This window comes from Brachyistius frenatus, unplaced genomic scaffold (assembly GCF_029030835.1).
Source record: "Brachyistius frenatus isolate BFR_SWC_R1_liver_20210118 unplaced genomic scaffold, ASM2903083v1 Contig_34, whole genome shotgun sequence".
Taxonomy (NCBI): Eukaryota; Metazoa; Chordata; class Actinopteri; family Embiotocidae; genus Brachyistius; species Brachyistius frenatus.
The window spans coordinates 1,281,641-1,303,671 of NW_027210633.1; the positions used below are offsets into that span (position 1 = coordinate 1,281,641).

The 22,031-nt window shown below is 40.7% G+C and overlaps 2 protein-coding genes across 6 annotated transcripts in view; one reads left to right on the top strand and one right to left on the bottom strand.

Moving 5' to 3' along the window:
* Window positions 1-368: 368 nt before the first annotated feature.
* Window positions 369-8,780, bottom strand: LOC138622073 (protein phosphatase 1D-like). Of its 4 annotated transcripts, none has more exons than XM_069700547.1 (7): window positions 8,122-8,780; window positions 5,953-6,181; window positions 5,668-5,792; window positions 5,366-5,547; window positions 4,957-5,184; window positions 4,499-4,590; window positions 2,883-2,972 (listed from the first exon to the last, which is right to left on the bottom strand). In XM_069700547.1, exons 1-6 carry the CDS (start codon window positions 8,633-8,635, stop codon window positions 4,507-4,509), a joined length of 1,362 nt encoding a protein of 453 aa, XP_069556648.1. In that variant the 5' UTR covers window positions 8,636-8,780; the 3' UTR covers window positions 2,883-2,972; window positions 4,499-4,506. The 4 variants fall into 4 exon arrangements, with proteins under 4 accessions (XP_069556647.1, XP_069556646.1, XP_069556648.1 ...); XM_069700548.1 differs by having other exon boundaries at window positions 2,887-2,969; XM_069700546.1 differs by lacking the exon at window positions 4,499-4,590 and having other exon boundaries at window positions 369-2,969.
* A 7,937-nt stretch (window positions 8,781-16,717) lies between these two features.
* The window catches only part of LOC138622075 (roundabout homolog 1-like), a 92,078-nt gene continuing 86,764 nt past the window's right edge, over window positions 16,718-22,031 (top strand). For both annotated transcript variants that reach the window (XM_069700557.1, XM_069700558.1), the window contains exon 1: window positions 16,718-16,961. The gene's annotated coding sequence lies outside the window, so the exon portion shown is untranslated. The remainder of the gene's footprint in view (window positions 16,962-22,031) is intronic.

Consider the following 22,031-nt stretch of genomic DNA (forward strand, 5'->3'; position numbering starts at 1 on the left):
AAAGTGCATTTACTTGGGTTTTAGGGGGGAGAATAAGATGTGACTAAAACGGAGATTTATTTCATGCAATTTGTCCACAACAATAAGAATGTACTTTATGTCAAGATTTTCTGGTCACACAATATTGAAGGCCGGTAACTGCATCTGATTAATCCCTTCATATTGCTGCCATCTACTGGAATGTATTATAATTGCCAGTGCACCCTGTTCAAATTTATTAGCCTATCTCTATATCCCAGATACAAAGTACCTGAAGGCAATAAATCAAACTGAAGTTTTAATAACAAACTTGATCAAAATTGAATCCACACTCAGGGCCAGATATTGCTTTTGTTGTAATGACAATGACGCCGCAATGGACAGGATGGCACCATTTGAAAAATGAGAACTTTATTACAACACACAGACACTGTATATTCAGTCACTTTCAAAGTATGTAACTCATACAGTTAGTCCTGGAAACCGGCTGCATTGGATACAAAGTCAGACCAAAGTATTGTAATGGTCAAAAACACATCACATGCCCATTCACCTCTGGGTACTTCACAACATACAGAGTAGATCTGAGCATGCCAGACTTCTTAAACACCCAATTACTTTGCATAATAATGTACTGTACAAACTTCTATTGCATATTGACGTACTGTACAAAAATGAACAAAACTGCTCAGAATACTTGGAATTTGATTAATCTCATGGAGCAGGTTTAGTGTGCTGCAGTGCAAATGGTAAACATGGCAGAACTGAAGATGCATGATAAATGGTTGAGGCCGGGCCACAGCCACACTTCTGGCAACATATCCTCGAGATTCTTTATCTGTTTGGGTCCCAAATACGAAAACATTTGAAAAGCACCTCTGACTCAATTGTGTTAAGGCAACCATGACATTTTTTTTTTATGTATAAAGGAAGGCAACACATCAGCTAGGACAGTAGCTGAGCTGCCATATTAAGTTAAGTTAGAACTTTGATCACTTCACCATGAATCTGGCACTTACTCTATTCAGCATACGTACCAAAAAGTGTTGTCTGTGCGGGTTAAAACACAAGTTATGGATGCGAACCACACACAAAAGGATGCAGTATAGAAGACCAAAGAGGAAGACGTGCTGGAGTTCTGTTAGTGCCACGTGGACAGATACTGATGGAAGCTGTTGCAGTTCTTAGTCTCCCGATGAAGTCAACAACCTCTCTTCCTGCTTCCATCATTGTAACACATGTACTTGTAGAGAGATCTGAGGTTTTAAAATAACATAAAACTGTAATTTAATTAGTCGGATGACAAATTAAATGACTGTGCTTAAAATAGAACAATGAGAAAGTCCACAACAGAAAGAAAAAAAAACAAAAAACATTAAAGGGTAAGTTCACACAAATCACATACATCTAACCCTATAGATGTATACAACAAAGAGCATGCATTTATTACATGCTTTTCTCCTGATCTGGATGAAGTGACCCTTTAGCACCTCTTCATTCAGCCAGGTGTCCCGCCGAAGCGTGCAATACATCAGTCAGTCCACTAGAGGACACCGTGTTGGTGTCACGTTTTGCCTTGCCTCGATGTGAAATGCAAATGCATGTTGGACCAGAGTCAAAGAAGGAGGTCATGTGAATGATTGACAAGTCCAAGAGGGAAGGGTGGTCCAGGGTTTGAGGAGTCAAACCCACAACTTCCACCCAGGACACCAGGGTTTGAGTCTGCGAGAAAGCGACGTGGATTGCTTGGGTAACGTCACGTATTTAACTTGTATAACATACGTAATATTACTTACATAAAGTTACTTATTTAATCCCATGAACTTTTCTTAAACCTCATTACGTGGCGTTTGGTGCCTAAACCAATTTACTTTTCATCCCCAGGCGAGTCAAAATGCAACACTGACACGGCACCCTGACAGGTGTATTACACAATTGGGCGTAATCCCAGTTTCCCTCACAAATTAGATTCATCAATTAGCTATTGTGATCATACTGGAACATAATGAGCCAAAGGCATAAAACAAACAGAACAGATTTAAAAACAAAACAAAACAATAAGTGCATAATCACCTCTGGCCATTGCTTGCACTCACATTACCACTTCTAGGAGCATCTAATCAACTGAAGAGGATACCCTCACAACTTGACACTCCAAAACGTGATAAAAACATCAACCAATCCAAGACAACAGCATAGTTAATTTCATTGATAAAAATCTAAAGTGGAAGATCGCATAGGTCACAATTCTGGTGAACTGATATTAGGTCAGATTGTAGTGATCCACCTTTTTAAAAATACATCTTTTGGATATACTGTACATACTTAAAAGTATGAAAATAGATAGTGTAGATTGGACTTTTCATTTTTGCGAACACTAAAATTTAAAGAGGGGGCAGGAAGAAGAGCAAGAAGAAAAAGCCAAAACAGCAACACATTTACAATCTCCGCTTCTCAGATATTTACAAAAGACTCTGTATAAAAAGTATACATCTAAGAACAGGCCTGTGGCACACCTGGTACATGAACACAGTCGACACGATGCAGATTATTATTACTTTAGTGTCAGGGCATAAAACCATGTCTAGGGAGATTCAGCACACACACAAGGCAGCGTTGTGTTGCTGTGGTAGGATGCCGCGCTCCTCGGACGAGCTCCTTTCTTTGCTTTGAGCACGAGTTTGACGGGATTGTTCACTTTGCGTTTTGCTGTTTTGTGTCTTCTTCTTGTCCCAACGTTTGTTGGGAGGCCGTCCGAGACAGCGGCGAGACCTCTTCAGCGGAGGGACAGAAGCAGCGCAGTCCATTTGGGTTGACGGGTCTTGCTTTTCGAAAAAATTCACCGGGCCGTCTGAAGGGGGCAGCGTTGCCCTCACAGAGTCGACGTCAGGTAAGAGCTGCGTTGTGGCGCAGAAAGCAGCCTCGTAGAGCCCAAATGCCTGCTCCAGGGAACTGTGTTTGAAAGGGAAGGGAGCGTTCACTGTATCGCTCTGCTGAAATGAAGCAAACCAAAACAATACAATTTTATTTAAATGCAAATAAAATTTTATATATATGCAAATGAATTGTAATAAATTCAGATTTTCCTGTCAGGAAATAAAGAAATAGCTTTGAAACACAACGAGCCATTCATCAAACTAACATTAAAAATGAGGCACACCAATGAAAACTGTTACAAATGGACGAGGACTAAAATCATGGACATAAACGACAGTTCAAAACAATACTGGATTCAGATATGTTCAAATGGATCTGTGCCGTGTTTTAGGTGTACTGCATGCACAAGTGATAATGTGGACTGTAGACAATGTAGACAGTAAATATAGATACATGACTTACAATTGAAGCAATGATAAAGATGGTAAGGTAGACGCCGTTTTAAAGCTCTGTTCACTTTAATAAACAAATGAAGTGGTCCGTACTAACGGTCGTCTTCTCCTCAGAAAGTGTAGTCTTTTGACATTGTTTTGCAATATTAGATGAGCCAGTGAAATGTAATGAAAACCGCTCATCAACAGCAGTACTATCTTCTTACTTAGTACGAGGGGTGTCCCATATCCTATAATTCACGATAATATCATTATAATTTGTAATATGTTAAAAAAAAAAAATTTATAAGTCGATCATGGCAGTATTCAGACGTGTTGCTTTGATGTCATATTGTTCTTTGGCGTAACAAACATGGCTGAAAGCGGATCCACTGTGGACGAGTTACTTCAGCAGTTGCGCCTTCAGTCAATTGGACGTGGTAACAAAAAAATATGTACAATGAACCAACCACATAAATAATTTCGTTTTTTACTGAATATGTAAAAGCAAATTGTTATGTTTATGTTGAGTGATTATATTATAACATTTATTTTGTTGCAATTGTATTGTCTTGAAATTAATGACATATTTTCAGTATTTTGTCATAAAGTTAAGAATATTGTTAATGCAGAAATACAATAAAATATTATGATATTATTTTAGAGCCTTATCACCCATCACCACTGAATACAGTAAAATAAAGGGTATGATATATGCTTTATTTAGTGGGCATTTTCTTGTTGGCACTGTGAATTAACATTGCAATACCTTTTTTAATATTCTTAAAAGTATGTTTTTCAGCAGTATGAAAAAGGCTGAAAACAAACAGACTCTGCTCTGTAAACTTTGTTAGAGACCTGTAACAGAATTACACCGAATGTCATCTGGGATCTGTTTTTAAATAAGCACCGTCTCCCTCTACTGGCAGCCATAAAATTATCTTTGCATTTAAAACAACGTGAGGAGGAAGTTCAGGGTGGCAACAGTGATCATAACCATCTTTAACTGACAGACATTCACTGTTTTACAGTATTATAAGATTAAACCATGACTATACTGTAGCTGATAATACCAATATTCCCAAGCAGATTACCAACCAACTGCATGGAAACCAGATTCAGCAAGACTAGCCTGGATCTAAAGCTTGGAGAAACATTATTGACTGATGTTTTGCTGACAATTGGATACATTTTCATTACTGAGCAGTCACCTCAGTCACTACCACTCCAGGCATGTCCATCCCTCATGTTCTTCTCCATATATCTCATCTTCTTCATAAAACATGCCATCCTCATGCTCCGCCTGTTGGCCCCGAAAACAAAGAGTGATATGGTGAACCGATGGTCCCCCTGATGGACACGGCTGGTGTGACCTTAGATCCACCGCTACTGGTGTATATTAACCATCATATTTTAACTGGTGAAAGTATTAAGATGGAAAAAATGGGCTGAAATATATAGAAAAAGGACAAGACAGTGAATATCAAACAACAAACAAACACACACAAAGTTGATTTTTTTTTTTTTCCCATGTTCAGAGTGATCCTGAGGTAACACTCTGCATTTGGAAAATAACCATAGTTTTTTTTTTTTCTTATGGTTTGAATGGTACGTCTTAGTGACACATTTAAAACAGGGAGAATGCAGCAAAGCTACGGACGGCACTGACCTTCGGGACCTCACACGTGTTATAAGTAGTGCCTGGGAATGGAACATGGTCGATTCCTGTCGCCATGTCCACAACAATCTCATCTCGGTGCATTGGGATAGGCGGGCCCCCGTGCTCCTGCAGGGCCAGGACGATGACTGTTGTGTTGTCTGCACGGAGCATGCGTTCCTTCCAAAACAGTAGTGCTGTGCATCCCAGCCGGCGGGCGCAGGACATTCCCTTCGGTCCCTTAAGAAATCAAGAGCAAAAAAATGGAGAACGGCAACGAAAATTCAGGCAAAACAACGGTGTTCTGACAAATATTAGGGAAATGATATCATCTGACAACAGTTTAAATCTAAAAGCACACTCCACACTGTATCTATATACGTTAAAAGCTGTATTGTGTATTAGTTGTTCCACTACATACCACCATTTTGTCATGACTATAACACATATTAACAGCATTCTTTGGGGGCATCATATTCCACAGTCCATCACTTCCCAGAATGATGTAGCGATGCCGTTTGGGGTCAAGGGTCATCACAGTGGTGTCAGGCTCCGGAGAAACCACAAACTCCCCGCTGTAGAAATCATAGCTCCAGAGGTCGCCTGTCAACAGATGAGAAGTTATCATTAATTTGGAGGATTAGTTTAACAGAAAATATCCAGTAACGATATCCAGTGTAATCGTACGGATGCTAATGTGGAGAATAAAGGTGCATCGTTTACCGAGGGATCGGGCTACAGCCAGAAACGGGATCTGGTCGATGACCGTGCTCCGCCTCACTGGGCCATTATGGGTCAGCCTGGGCCTCTTCCACACGACACGGTTCACCCCAGATTTCTTCATTACACTACATTCCAGAGACGAAACGCACAACAACAAACATCAACACAAAGCTTTACAGCATGACACAGCATATAGAAATGATGCAGGAAACCAGGACAAGGATTTGCCGAACTGACAGAGCCCTTCTCGAACAAGTCGTCCGTGAAGTTCTGTTGACGACTCACCTGCCGCCCAGCCGTTCGATCCTCTCTTTTTCTTTGGGAAGTTCAGGTTTGTGGTCTTGTGTTACTTCAAGCGCCTGCAGCCTGATGTCCGAGTCGTTTTCCTTCACTCCGACCACGACTGCTGAATCGCCTACGTGGGCGACGTACATGTGTACTCCACGGATCACAATAACGCTGGCTGTGGTGCCGGATGTACTCGGCAGGCCGGTGATGGTCTTTGGCCACTCCGCTGTGAGACAAACGGGTAAATAAAAGGAAGATTAGTGCTACTTGTACATTAAATATAGTCACAGTTTTCAAGAAGGGTGTTTTTAATTTTTCTTATTAGAAGTAACACTGAAACAAAAGCAAAGTGGGACGAGTGAAGACGGCACATTGACGCTACACCAAGTGATTCCCAAACTATGGTGCGTGTACCAGTGGTAGCACGCAAGAGCCTTGCTGAAAGGTCAAACAATTGTACTCAAGCTGGCCCAATAAAATTGTGATTTTATTTCCATTTTATTACAGCCAACAGTTATTGCATATTAAACACCACATCATGTAAATGTAGTTATTCAACATTTAGATGTTTCAGAAATGAAATGTGCCCGTGCTTGGCCACAGAGTGATGTCACGCTACATCTGACGTAGCATGGCGCTCACGTTCACTTGATGCGGTCAGAAATGTTTGTTACCTGCAGTGGTAGGTGGTTAGATGGAGAGTGTGGTACTTAGTGCTCCACGGTCTGACAAGTCTGGGAACACCGATGACGGCATAAGGGGATTACGAATGTAAGGAATGACACCATTCAAAAGCCTGTCAGTCAGTCATAAATGGTTGGTTTTGTTAACACAGCTAAACAGCATTTCCTATCACAAGACATGCGAGCGTGCTCTCACACACACACACACACACACACACACACACACACACACACACACACACACACACACACACACACACACACAAACATGTAGCGAGGCAAATGTGCACCTTTGAACCGGCTTAACTTCATTTCAGCTGCAGCCGTACAGCCTGTGGCCTTTAAAGCAGCCGTAGAAATAGTTAGTTTTTATCTTATTCATCAGTAACTCACGCTCCATTCAGTTACTGCATATGAGCTGTACTGCATGTAATGAGGCGTTGTACAGCGTCAATAGAAATGGGTTGATTAAAGTAAAACCACAACATAGAGGCTCATACCAAAACGCTGAAGCCAAACTAAAATGGATTTTATTTGACAGTTGCAACAAACTTGGGCTCATTTGAAATAATTTGGATCCGTAAAGCAGGATTTAGAGTCATGTCCCACACTACCACAGCAACGTACCCCTGCGGAGCAGCCTCGTGCTATTTAGGCGAGTTATTTTACGTATTTTACCTTCTCCTCAGGGTTAACCAGCATTACATTCTCCACCACACTGACCCAAACAATCCCTCAACGCTTCAAACAGATCTTCCATATCTGTCAGAAGTGATCTACAAAAGAACTATGATTTTATAATACTACGCTGACTCAGGTTACAAATTCAGTTATTGGGGTTTTCTGACCAGGGTTCAGTTTTGCTAAATGTTTTTCTGCATTTGAAACCTTTAATATTCTTATGTTTAGGGTAATGATTAACATTAGAGGACCTCAGGCTCTTAATAAAGATTATTTGAATTATGACCTGACCTGTTGATCGTGTTCTCCATCGATCAATCAGCTATTTCAGTCTTTTAAATATCAGATAACGGTGCACAAATTCAATCCAGTGTTTGCCAAAGCCCGAGGTGCAGCCGAAAATCTTGTTTTGCCTCAAACTAACAGTCCAAAACCGAGAATTGTCGCATTTTTTTAAATTTTTTTATTTATTTCAAACAAAGGATCTAATCACTATATTTGGCGACTAATTTTCAGTCAATCAACGAATAGGTTAGTCGAACTAATCTTGCAGCTGTGAGGTGAATGTTGCTTCCCCGAGTCGGATGACAGCTCGGTTGCACTGGGATTGGGCATCATCATACCAGCTGAGGAGGAGGATGCTGCCTCATGTGACACAGTTTGCCATCTAGACTTGTGATGGCACCAATCATGAGCAATACGCAGCGATGATTATTGACAGCGATGAATATGAAGGGTAAAAAAACAACAACAACAACAACAACAAAAAAACTGCATTTAAGCAAAAACTTTGATGACTTACGTAGCTCTTTCCACATCGCGTGGTGACAAGCGATGAAGCCTTTCCGAAGAGCAGCACACACTTCACCGTGATCCTTCGACCAGAAGCCCCGCTGCCTTTTCAACAAATCCCACAGATTCTCTCTCGCGAAATGTGCCGCTTCTCGTCCACCGTGACCGTCGAAAACAGCGAAAAACGCCACGGAGCTCCGAGTGTCGACTGCCCGCTCCGCGTCCTTCCCCTCCGACACTGGCGCACCGCTGTTGCCGCGGTCCTCGTTTGATAAACTCTCTACCCACACGGCAGAAGCGGGACCCGATTCGGCAGCGACGGCGCGACCGTACGTCTCCTTTTCGGTCTGTCTGCTCGGTTCACTCGCCGCTTTTTCCTGTCCTCCATCATGTCTCTGCGACTTTGGATAATCTTCGACTGGCGTCGGCTCGTACTCGATTCTTATCTCGACAACATCCTCCATGTATTTTCTCCCTCCTTGCTCAGAAAATGCACTCATACGAAATATTATTGCGTCGTCCATGATTGTGAACGCCGGATGCTTGCTATCTAAGCAGCAAAAGGGTGCATGTAGTCACGAACTGTGGCTTGCAAGCTAAATTTTGAACCGATTTTGCCGCGATTGTGTGGCCGAAGGCTTCCTTCCTTTTTGTTTATCTTCTCCGAGACGTCCCGCTGTACGTAATGACGTCAGTGTTTTTCGACCTATCACCTCAGCAAGTTCGCCCCAAGTCATGTTACCTTTACTGTTGTCTGGAAAACTTGGATCTCCATGTGGCGATGGCACTGCAGACCTAATAAACGGCGAATATTCTTGAAATATTGTCCGTTTCAGGACTCGGTATCATCCTCAGTTTGCCATAAACAAATCTCAGCTGCTCATATGTTGTAGTACCTCAAAAGAATTGCCAAAGCACGCATAGTTATTCAATATTTTTCTATTGTGACCATAGACGCTGTCAGGTTGTAACTTTTTATGTAGGCTACAGTCAATGGTTGTGACCGAGTCTGTCATTCATTCATTTATCCTTATGGTGAAATGTCAATACTGCAGCTTTCGTTTAAGCTTTTACCTATTAGGAAGTTTCCATTAAACATACTTGTAAATACATCAGACTGACACATCTGGGACTTTTGGTTTGTTTTCAACACGCCTCGCCCCTTTTTGGGCGGCTTGCCCCTTGGGGAAAACAAATGACACATGTCATAGACTTTAATGGGAAATAACAGTACAAAACTAAACCATTAGATAACCACTGAAGCTCATTTTAAATGACCCAAAGTCACCATGTCAAGTATATATGTATATGTATATATACTCTGCGAGCCATAGAACATGCAAAATACAATACAGTGATGTCCCTTCAGTCTCTTGGCAGGTACCCAGCTGGTGAAATACCTCCACCCTGCAGCAAGAGTTGTTCTACCCAGACAGTTTTACCTTATTGAGTTTCCAGATAAGCAAATTACCACCAATTATTTTATTGTTGGTGCAACCAATTAAAACAGCATCTCTTCAGCACAGCTTTATTGATTTAAACAGGTAAGTTTAAAGTAGAAGTATGGAGACACGTCTCAGCTTCCAGTGTTTATGCCGTTGTCGTCAATGCAGTATGTGAGATGGTTTTCTTTCAGAAAAAGGCTTGGTGATGAGAGCCAGGGGCCTACTTTGGATGAAGCATTGCCGGTCTGATGTATTAAGATAACTCAAACCGAGCTAAACCTATCTACTCACACCCACTGTAATGATAAACAAATACTTGACAGAGAATTATATCATGTAAACACATCGCTTTCTTTAGCACAACCCATTTGTTTTATTGCAAGGTAAGTCTCGGTTTTGTGATGTGATAATCATTATTATGTGATGTGATTTTAAAGTAGTGTAAGGCTACCACTACTTTTGTTAAGCAATATGTTTACAAAAAAGGCTTTATTACAAAACAGCAATTTCATTGAAACCACATGACACTCCAAATAACAAGTCCCCACAGGTAAAGGTACAGGTGGGGACGCCGCAGGCATAAAACGGCCCTGCAAGCAAGTTAAATGAAATGTTTCCCACACTCTGGGAGAAACACTGCACTGAGTACTAGGGGCACAGCAATTGGCAAACTGCACACTTATGAAACACATTAACTAGTGTATATTAATCAATACGGACCACTCCAAACTGTAGGCAAGTAAAACTCATTTTAACCAATAGGGGGAAGCAGACGACCCCCAGCGTTCCCTATTAATGGACTGTCAGCAGGTTTTCAAATTACTAAAATGTATTTCTTAAAACAATCCTATAAACCAAACAGAAAAACTCTTGGAACAATATATGCACATTAAACATTAAATGTGTGCTAAAATGATCTCGCCCCGGTCTGACAACAAGACCCCACCTCCCCTCTATGGAGCACGAAAATGGAATCTCCCGGAGGACCTGGGAAGAGCCCACAGAAATACAGCCGCGGTGCCACGAACAGTGGCGTCTTATAAACTGCTGGTCGAGATGGCATGACGATGACAACAGCCAGTAAAGCACAATGACTTATCCCCCGTCCCTTTCTACCTAAAGGAGGTAACCATCCTCTCCTGGTTTGCTGCTTTCACTGCCTGCAACACCAAAAGTCGTCAGTAGCACCCTCCAGCCACTCACAAGCCCACTTATATTCCCGCGTGACGCCGCGCACCCTCTGACACAGGTGAGTCATTAGTCAACTCTGGTGCGCGGGAAATCTTCCACGAGTGTCCGCCAGACTTTTTTTTTTTTTTTTTCCCCAATTTGTGTGAAGACTTGACTTTAACTTTACCAAAGAACTTGATCAACACACTTGATCTCATACTTGAAACCTGCCCACAGAAAAGTGTTTGTTTCATCTTAACACCTAAAACTACTGAATGTTTTGGAAAAGGTGAGGCTATAGGCCATTTTCAAGGGAAATAATTTGGACATGATATAGTAAGGAAAGCACAGGTGTAAGTAATTAAATAACTCATGGCTGGATTATATTTAGCTGCTTTGTTTCAGGGGCCTGTTAGTGTGTATTCTGACTCCGTATCACACTGTAATGCTTTTGTCAAAAATTCAGCTTTGAATGAGGGAAAGCCTGAGGCAAAAACTGCAAGACAGCAATTTCCACCACACCCCATCTGTTAAGTTTCGTTGGTTGTGCTTTAACTAAATATTATTTATAAAATTTGGCTTGTGATCAGACTTGTTTAAATGTGCTTGTATCATGGAATATATACTTTACAATCCACTGTCAATAACTTTTTTTTTTTTTTTTTTTTTTTTTTACAGTTTATAGACCAGCATTCATCTGCAACTTGGTCAGATGTTAGTGTATGTATGCTCTGGTAATTGTGCAATAACTTCCATTGCAGTTATCCCCAATAAACACAATTGTAACAACCCCCCCCCCCCAAAAAAAGCCCATTTTGCTTTAATTACATTTAGTTTTGATGTTATAATGTAAATTTTGTCATTTAATAACAGTCATTTCATGAAAATGGAGCTGAATCATGTTGTAAAAGCAAATAATCCGATTTCATGAAAACACACCAAAAGAAATAGTGTCCAAAGTTTTGTGTTTCATTACTGCACAGTTGCTTCACAAGTGCTTTATCAAGTAGTGCTACAATAGTGCCAGGTGGAGGCAGCATTAATCCAGTTCAGTAAACTTTATTCTTAAACTCGACCCCCCCCACCAAATTCATTCTGTACAGAAATTCAACACGTATATTGTTTAAAATAGGAATTTCCACACTTGACGTGACGCAATCACACATTTATTCTATTATTTCATCAAACGAAAATATTTACAGGGATGTTATATGAGACACCAGTAAGAATTTCATAAGTGTGATATAAGGTTTTTGTATAGAAACTGCTTTCATTTTCATTATCACACACATTCCACATGCACTGATACATGACTTAACATGGTAACCCTATCTATTATATAGGTTGTTTGCAGTAATTGGGGAGATGTGGTTGTTGTGATTGCACTGAAACATTGCTGTTTGTATTCCATTAAATTCAAACACTTGTCTTTGTGGAGGTTCACATACATTTTCAAGTCTTTTGTTTGGTTTGTGCTGACCACCACTGAGAGATAATTGATGTTAAACAAGTAAGAACCATTCTTGTATTCAAACATTTCTCATTGCCATTAAACAAAATCCTAAAACCTCCAGTATATGCTCTCCTTTCTGCACCCGAGAGCTTTCCTGCTGGATTTCTCCTCTTCTTTGAGGGAAAATCTTTACATTGCTCTCGTGTGTGTGTGTGTGTGTGTGTGTGTGTGTGTGTGTGTGTGTGTGTGTGTGTGTGTGTGTGTGTGTGTGTGTGTGTGTGTGTGTGTGTGTGTGTGAGAGAGAGTGTGTGTGTGTGTGTGTGTGTGTGTGTGTGAGAGAGAGAGAGTGTGAGAGAGAGAGAGTGTGTGTGTGTGTGTGTGTGTGCGAAGTGCAGGTCTTTTTTTCTTGAGCGGGACCTTTACCATTACAAACACCCACCTTGTCGGGACCAGCGGTTCTCATGGGGACCAAAGCCTGGCAGTAATGAGGCAGAACATCCTTTCTGAGGTCCTGGCTAAGGTTAGGTGAAGGATAGGGTTAAGCTTGAATTGGTTATGGTTAGGATTTTGTCCACAATTAATGGAAGTCAATGCAGTGTCCGAACAAGGATAGTTGTGCAAACCTACGTGTGTGTGTGTGTGTGTGTGTGTGTGTGTGTGTGTGTGTGTGTGTGTGTGTGTGTGTGTGTGTGTGTGTGTGTGTGTGTGTGTGTGTGTGTGTGTGTGTGTGTAAGAAAGCTTCATCTGGAGATTGAGTGAGAGAGGGGGAGGGAGGATCCACTTTAAGTGGAGAAAAAGGAATTTCCCACATTATGCTTTCCCTCAGTGTCTCCATTGCTGCTTCATCCCTTAATACCCAAAGCTTTGACCTTGACTAACCCTGAAAAACCCATGTTTAAGTATTCACACACTTTCTTTCTTTCTTTCTTTCTTTCTTTCTTTCTTTCTTTCTTTCTTTCTTTCTTTCTTTCTTTCTTTCTTTCTTTCTTTCTTTCTTTCTTTCTCTCCTCCCTCATTCTTTCCTTCCTCCTTTGCTTTCTTTCTTGTCACATTTCTTTCTATGTCCCTTCTCTTTTCTGTTCATGTCCATTAATAGTCCAGCCCTCAGAGAGGTCCTTTCTGCTCACAGGCCACCATTAGAGATGAAGAGCCAAAGTGATTTCCATGTAAATGGTGTCAGAATGTCATTTTCAAGTGAAGCTGCTGAGAAAATGAATTCCTGAAGACGAGAGATTACCAAGGGGCAATGACACCTGGATTGCATTCTCACAGATTCCCCATGCTGCTGCTGTATAATGGTCCATCCATGAAAATAGCTTTGTTCGGCTTCTGGACTGTGTAGATGCCTAAGTGTCAGTCAGCCCAACCAAAGAGGGGGAAAGAAAAAGGACTCAGATATTACCATATAAATGTATGCTAATATAACCACTGGTCATTTTTGGGAGATGAGCAAATCACAGTTAAACTCAGTGTGAAAGTGCAGGTGTATGCGAGAGAAGGAAATTGTTTCCTTATTGATGTATAGCATAGTCAAGGTATCGTGATACATTTTTGAGGGTAAACAGTGTCCAGGGTAAATAAATTATATTTATACATCACTAGACCTTAGATATAGAAACAATGAAGCTAGGACCAAGTGGGTCAACAGGCTTTAAGCCCGACCTAAAACATTTTTTTTCTTTTTTCTTACAGAAGAGAAGACACGTCAGAGAATGGCCGTGACCATCACCTTCACAAAGGTTAGTACAGTGCTTATCTCACTGCTACAGTGGGATTATCTTTAAGCAATTTGGTTGAGAATTGAAATCAATTTGAGGTTCTATGTGGATTAGTCAACACTAAATCATTTCAAAACATTGATAAACAAGCAATCAATAGAATTAACTGGGCACACTTTGCATTTTCCAGAAATTTGTCTCATTATGGTATAAAGAGGTGCAATTCTCTTTCCTTATGCTTGTATTATGTTTCCTTTGAAAACTTTTTGGCATCTGAAGGGACAATCAGCTATAAATACATGAATTAGATTAGATGGATGATGTAAATGTACAGCTATTATTCATTGGGCATTGTGCTGTATTTTGTTACAAATTATATGCCAATATGTTGAAATGAATGACGACAACAGGGGTAATACATACAAGTCAAAGGTGACAAAGAGCACAAATTGCAGATTATTTGGCTGAATTGAAATTTATCAGCCTAATGTTTGAGTTATACCTGCACACCAAATCAGGTAATATATGCTTCAGTCCACTAGAGGACACTGTGTCAGGGTCACATTCTGCCTCGCCAACATGTAATAAGTAGTATGCCTTTGGTTTACAGAAAAACGGCATTATTAGGGTCTGGATAAGACCTTAACGCAAGTAATTTTATCATAGCAATGTTTTGTATGTCATGTAAGTTGCCTAACTTGTTACCTTCATTAAATATGGTAAGTTATTTCAGTAACTTACGTACATTACCTAAGAGACATCCGTGTTGACTTACACTTTGTCCTAGACTTGATGAATGAACCCTGGATGAAAGTCCTGTGTTTGTTCCATTCAACCATCCTCAACGTCTTCCCCAACGTCATCCCTATGCGGACTTTCTCTGTCTTTGTCCTTATGGTCTTATTATATGGGTGTACTTTTCACACCTCGGGGAGGCAAAACGTGACAGTATCCTCTTCGGTACTGGCGGGTGTATTACACAAAGAATGTTTGTGTTATGATTGGCTGTCACGTACGGTCTGTGTTTAGTCTGCCTCACCCCGGGTTCAAGCAGCAAGTGGCTTGGTCATTCTAATCAGTGCAGCAACATTGTTGCTGGAGAAGAGCACGTTTCCTCTTGAGATGATTATCTTTCCAATGTCACACTCTCAAGTCTGCTCCTGTCAGCATGATCGATGACCATGATATTGACTTGGGGTTAATTCAAAACCGCACTGCTGAGTTAGATGAAGGATCTTGATAAGAGTGCCGGTGATAAGAGTGCAGTTGAAAAGAAAATTGTTTCGGGTCACACACCCTTGCAGCATCAGATTCCATGCAGTTCCCCCATCACTTTGTAGGTACAGTAAGAATAACTGAAAACTAAAGGTATTCACTATGATAGTTGTATAATGTCTGTTGACATCTGTAATATGTTCATAAACCTACAGTACAGTGCAGAGGCCTTTGGCTTGCTTAAGGTCTTCTGCTTTACTGTCAGGAATACATATTTGAGACTGGAGATGAATATGCCTTAATACACAGCACGTGAGCAGACAACAGGATTTTTTTTTTCCCCATAAACTGAGCTGGTGCTGTTTGGCTGAACTGAATCAAACACTTGGACCAAGTAGCCATGTATTGGCCTAATCCACTGAGCCCATCACTCTGCTGTATGGTAGACTGAATTGAATAAATAGCTGCGGAGCAATGTTGCGGATCAATTCTCCGTTTGTTACACACATCATTACACAGAAGAAGATGCTCTCATCAGTCACCGTGGACATCGTTTTCAATAAAATAAAACAAAAATCAATTAATGTTGAGAACTATTCATTTGATGCAAGCACAGGTGAACTGCTCATGAAGAACACACAGAGGAGTGTATGGAAGGAAACTGGAGAAAAGGGTTCCACAGACATGCAAGTCAGGTAGACTCAAAACTCTACAATTTCTGTTGCTGTAAATGTGTTTGTCTTTGCTATCTCTATGATGAATTGGATGTTTTCCTGCCATGTGGCCTATGCATGCTCAGGTTCCAGCACCCCCACTGCATATACCTGAATAGGAATGAGCAAGAAGGGGAAAAAAAAAAAAGAGCAAGAAGTGGGGTGAAAAGCATTTCAATTCCACTCAGTGAGAGCGAGAGAGACGCAGGCTGGTTTTGCTGCGGGTAAACATGAACCCTGTGGGATACTGTTCTGCAGATTGTGAACTACAATGCAAGGATGTTTCCCCATATTGCAACAACACACTGCGATCCTCTCCCCACTGCTGCATCAGGTAGCTTGAACTGTGAGGCTTCATTTGGAAAACCTTCAAAAGTATGCGGTAGATATGTACAGTATGTACACTGAACTCCAAATAGTGTCAAACCACGGATGGCAGCAGGTCACAATGCATGCAATGCATAAAAAAACAGTAAATAGTAAAATAGTCAATATTTGGAAAATGTCACTGTTGTACGAAATCTTCTAGTAATGATGTTCATTTTAACATAGACAGACCAGAAATACTAGAATACAATTTTATTCAAAATGACCTGTACTTTAACTCTTCATGAAAGCATCCAAGATAATGCAGGTCTTCAAAAGGACAAATTGGAAAACCAGAAAAAAAACATTCTCTTCTTTTTTAAGAATTTGCGAGAATAAAATTTAGTTGATTATCTAACTGTTGAAATTCAGAATTTCCTCATGTCCTTCAACGCGTGAGATGCCAGTCTTAATCTGTAAACGTAAGCTGTCGGAGTGTAGCCTTAGGACCCTGAGGATATTGGACCGAGGTTGCTGCAGAGGTAGGTTTGTGATTTGTATGCACCCCATCTGATAGCTTCTCCAGGATCACAGATGGATTATTTAGGCTCTTCCTCCGGCATAGGCTCCTTCTTTTGACCCCACACCCCTCCCCTTTTTCTTTTTTCCTTTTTTTTTTTCTTTTACAGGTCTACAACGTGTCTTAGTTTTCCTTTCTCTTTCTGCTTTCATTGTTGGGTTACTTGGATGCCTCAGAAACAAACAGTGGCAGAGATTTTGGCTTTACAAGAGAACATGGAACAGTAATACTGAAGGAATAACCTGGAGGGGTAAGTTGTAAAGTTGTACTCATATTAGTGTGGCATGGTTTAGTAATATCACTGCTGTGAGTGCGCATGTTTTTGGCATAGGTGGCTTCAGAGGGAATTGGATGCTTTCCCTGCCCATTGATTCTTATTAGAGCAGTTGCTGTCCACATGCTGTGGTGCTGAAAGTTATCTGTGGCTCACAAATTGTTGTGCATGCAGGCAATAATGCAAATCTATATTTATATTTATATACATTTACTTTAATTGACGAGAACTTAGAAGATAATTCTGCTTCATTAAAGGATTGCAGAATTTGTGCTGCACTTTATGTGTTAATAGGTGAATCATAACTTTGCACTTTTGCTAAATAATAGGAGCTCAGGCAACTATAATCCTGAGTGATTATATTGGTGTGGAAACAAATATTGTATCCAACTATTAAATCTATATAACCATATATTAAGATTGCATTTCCCAAACAATATTTTGAAATGCTAAACTATTTGCAATCCTACAAAATCAAGGTCTCTCTGTTCCTATTCTACTTGTGTATTCTTTTTTTCCCTCTGGTTTCTAATTCTGAAAATCCTTTGGTGGTTTTGAAAACACTGGACTAATTCAGCTATGAATATGTGCAAGTAACAGTTGCTCAATTTACATTCAAATAAATTCAAACTCACATCTTATTTGGCTGTACTATCATCTCAACATCGCTGTAAACATAAGTCACTCTTAATTGGCTTTCCTGGCCTAATGAAGCTAAGCAGTGAGGAGGCATAATGAGCATCCTACAGTACTGTACACTGACAGACTCAACAATCGCCATATTGAATGGAATTAGTGTATTCATTCCCTGCCAAATCTCTCACTCTGTGAATGCCTTCAGCTGGGCCTGAGGTGTTTATCAAGGAGGGGAACAAACAATGGTTTGCTGCAGTAGACTCGCTGCTTTGTTGTCATTTGAGTTTTCATCAGTATTTTCTCTTGATTGCATGAATACTGCTAATAATACACAATGCAAACATACTGTATGTTTCCTTCATTATTTGCAGATAGAAAAGTTCAAATGGCAGCACATTCAGCTGTCAAAGGTCTTGATCCAGACATACTAGGGTCATTCATCTCCCGGGGTCATAGGTCACGGCCCTTCGTGGTTCATCCGTGGGATCATCTGTTATTCACAAGGCTAGTTCTTCTGCTCCACAGTGCCTACTCAGCTGACTTGGAACTACGAACCCTGACTGAGCTCCAGACATTTCCTCTCATACTTTTAATATCCTTTGTCTTGGTCTGATAGCTCCCCTAATGCATTATAGTGGCAGCAATGAAAGCCTGTATTTGCCTCCCCATCCATTCTCCCCCAAACGATGCAGCCATATGTCAGCGATAACTGCCAGGTGTTGATAAGAACTCCTCAGAACTCCTCAGTCTTTTTCCACGAGAAGTCGGTGAGCCTTGGGTAATATAAAAGCATGTGATGTACGACTTTACCTGACTGACAGTAATGTATGCAGGTGGGTTGTGTGTTGTGTGCGCATCAAATATCACAGCCTGTCTGTCTTAATAGCGCGAGCCTCTTCCTTCACATGCCTCCCACTGTGGCCTTGATTTAGACTCCAAAATTGTCAGTGAATCATAGTTCCTGGCTGCGCCCCCTGCTTTCACTTACCGTAGCACCCCAGTGGTGTTCTACTACAGGGCTGCTGATCACATAGAGATGCATCCAGATTGAAATATGCTTGGCCGTAAACCTGACCATGTGTAAAAATAGTCATTTGCAGTCCAATGACAAAACATATCTGCCTGAAGCATGAAATAATCCCCCACACCAGGTACACCAGAATTATATTCCTGTGAATGCTACAGGTGTGTTGAATTATATCTGCTTCTCCTTGCAATTTGTGTCCCTATTAAACATGCCTCTTGACAGATTTACAATGTAGTGTCTTCACTTGCACCTTTTGACATGATACACTTGGTAACAGATTGCATTGCTCATGTCTGTCTCTTTGAATACATGGGATTAAATTTAGGAGGGTGAAAAGATGGGAGTGGGAGTGGAAGTGTGTGTGTGTGTGTGTGTGTGTGTGTGTATGCGAGTGGAGGGGGTGAGGTGGGAAGGTGTGCTGAAAACTGATTCCTTTCACGCTCCAGTGCTCTCTACAGTATGTGATATGTCTGCTGGAGGAGGAGGATGTGGGGGCGGTGGGGGGTGGGAGGGTGGGGGAGTTCAAGTCTATGTTATTGACAATATGTTAGATGGTGAAGTGTGATTATTCCCCCGGCAGACAGAAGAAGGAAGGGGACATCAGTAGTCGTCATCTCCTTTGAACTGCACACTCTTCCCCATTAGCTCTGAGCCTGAGCAGCCGCAGATATCTTGTTGTCATGTCCTTCAGTATAAGGACAGCTTTGCCAATGTTGGCTGCGAGTGCACGAGGATATATGGCACAGTACGATGTACTCACGTGGTGGGTGCAGGTTATTGGCTTTATGTTAATGAGAGGGTGGGGGAAAGTTAAATGGAAAAAGTACGACACTAAACTGTCTAAACGCACTGCTAATCTTTACATTGTGCAAGCCTGACCTTGCTGTTTTTGTTTCAGCTAGGACTGTCCCACTCAGTCTTTTCATTGTATACTAGACTTCATGGTTTTCATAGGGGTTATCATCTTATTATGTATATGCTCATGTGCTTTTTCTCTTTGACTCATAATTTTTTCTCCACTAGCATATTTTTGAATTACATTGTGGATGTATTGTGTCCCCCCCCCTTTTAAATCCACTTTCTGCAATAATCTCATTATTCCCACCCACATTTAATATTCAGCGCTCCACAAAATGCAATCTTCCTCACTCATTATGTTTGTAATACACTGTATCCCTGTGTTTGTAACAGCAGATTTCAATCTGAATGTTATTCATATTGAATATTATATTACTTTGGAGTGTTAGTGTTTCTGGTAGCTTTTGAAGCATCAGCATCTTTACTAGACATGCAGAAGACTAAAATCTATATCAAATGTAATCAGTCAAACCAGGATAGTTTTGAAGTTTTTGTTGTTGTTGTCATTACTGTGATACAGTTTATAGAATTATGCCAAACTCACACCATAAGAAAGAAGGGAAGAACACACAATATAACATACAACAATAGGTCTGTTGTGCTATTCTTTCACACTGAGGTGCTTTGAGCTAAATGCTAACATCAGCATGCTAATGTGTTCACAATCACAAAACTAACATGTTAATATTTGACAGTATATTGTTTACTATGTTCCCAATCTTAGGTTAGCATGCTAATGTTTTCTAATAAGCAATTAAACAATGTAGAGAAGAGGCTGACAAGATTGTCATTTGCAAACCTTTGGTCAAAAAACAATGTAGGCTATTGAATACATTTGGACCTGATAATGTTGCTAGATTAAGTTTTAAGAGATTGAAAAATGTATGAATTAATCCTGGAGGTGATGCGGATGTCTGAACCAAATTTCATGGCAGTCTAGTTGTTTTTGAGACACTCAAAAGCACAAATAGTGACACTAGAGGAAGAATCAGAGGGGGTTCATCTCACTGAATGAAAGCTTAATTGTGTGTGTAAATCCAGTTAATACTGACCTTTTTCACTTGATAAGCCAAAACGTTGACCTGCTCTTGGCACTTCAGTGGATGAAAAGTCAGGGAGCACCAAAGTCATTAGAGCTGATCCTCTTTTCATTTAGTGGCAGTCCATTCAATAGTTGTTCAGGCATTTAATGGAAATGAATAATCTCAACCTCATAGTGGTACCAAGGGAAAAGTTAAGAGAACACCAAAGTCATTGAGATTCACACTCTTGTGACTCTGAATGTCTGCACAATCCATCTAATGGTTAGCCTCGATATTTGGTCCAAAGTGGTCAACTGACTGACCAACAGACCATCATTGCTATCCCTCGATATTAAAAGTAGGCTGGACAGTACTAATTGACATACTTTTATACAATTAAATTTAAGACCTTCATATCTACGAGTGGATTACAACTCAAACATAATCTGTATGTAATGGTCTTCAAAATAAATAAAAAAAATAATTACAGTCAATAGCTCTGCATGCCTTGTTTTTCCAGGTTTTAAATAAAGTCAGCTAACATTGAGATATATGATTTAAACAAACAGTCCAATTTGTAATTATGTGTAAACTAGAATTTTTCAATTAGATAATTTTAGATAATTAATGAAAGATTGAATCCCCATCAGCCGCCATTAATGAAAATGACACAAACCAAACCCAAAACATTGAACATGTACAGAACCCCTTTCTCCTATTTCATATATCTTTTCATCACTATGTGCACAGTACTTTCACTTTTTGCTCAAGGTTTGGCAGATTTACAGTGTTGGCTGGGGGTGTGTGTTTCTCCAGAACAATTAAAGTGGTGCATGGAGTTGGTGGCCGCAGGGTGCCAAGACTTCCCAGGAATCTGGCTGTCCATCAGACAGCCAGGATGAGTTACAAAGCTGTTTGTACCACAGATGGCTGATCAGTAGAACTGACTTCCTTTTTTTTTTTTCCTCCTTGCCTGGCGCTGTCATCGTGTCTCATCACCATACCCACTTGAGAACAAGGGTGCATTTTATGTTGTGTGTGTGTGAGGATATGTATTTGTTTGGGGGGGGTTCAGGATGGGTTGTGCAGCAGGTAAATGGGAGCAATGTTTGTGTGGTGTTTGACTTGGATTATGTATGAGCACATGACATTTTGATGGAGCGCTTGAACACATAGCATACTGGCACTCAGTTTTTGCACAAAGCACATAGAAAGCATATTTAAGATGCTCACTCGTGTGTTGGAATAAGAATGGAAAAGCAACGCTGAGACCAGAGCAATCTGCATTCCCTCGCTAAGTGTGGATTGGATGAGGCTGAAACGGGCAGACCCGGAGTTTTGCTGCATGCTGGGTGGGTTTCAGAGGAAAGTCCATCTGTCTGCCTCACTTCTTTATAGTGAAGTTTCACACAAAAACTTGCCCGTACAAACTTGCCAGCAGGGTAGATGGTGGACAAGGAGTATGTGTGATATGGGTGTGTGAGAGGAATTCTAAATAAGTGA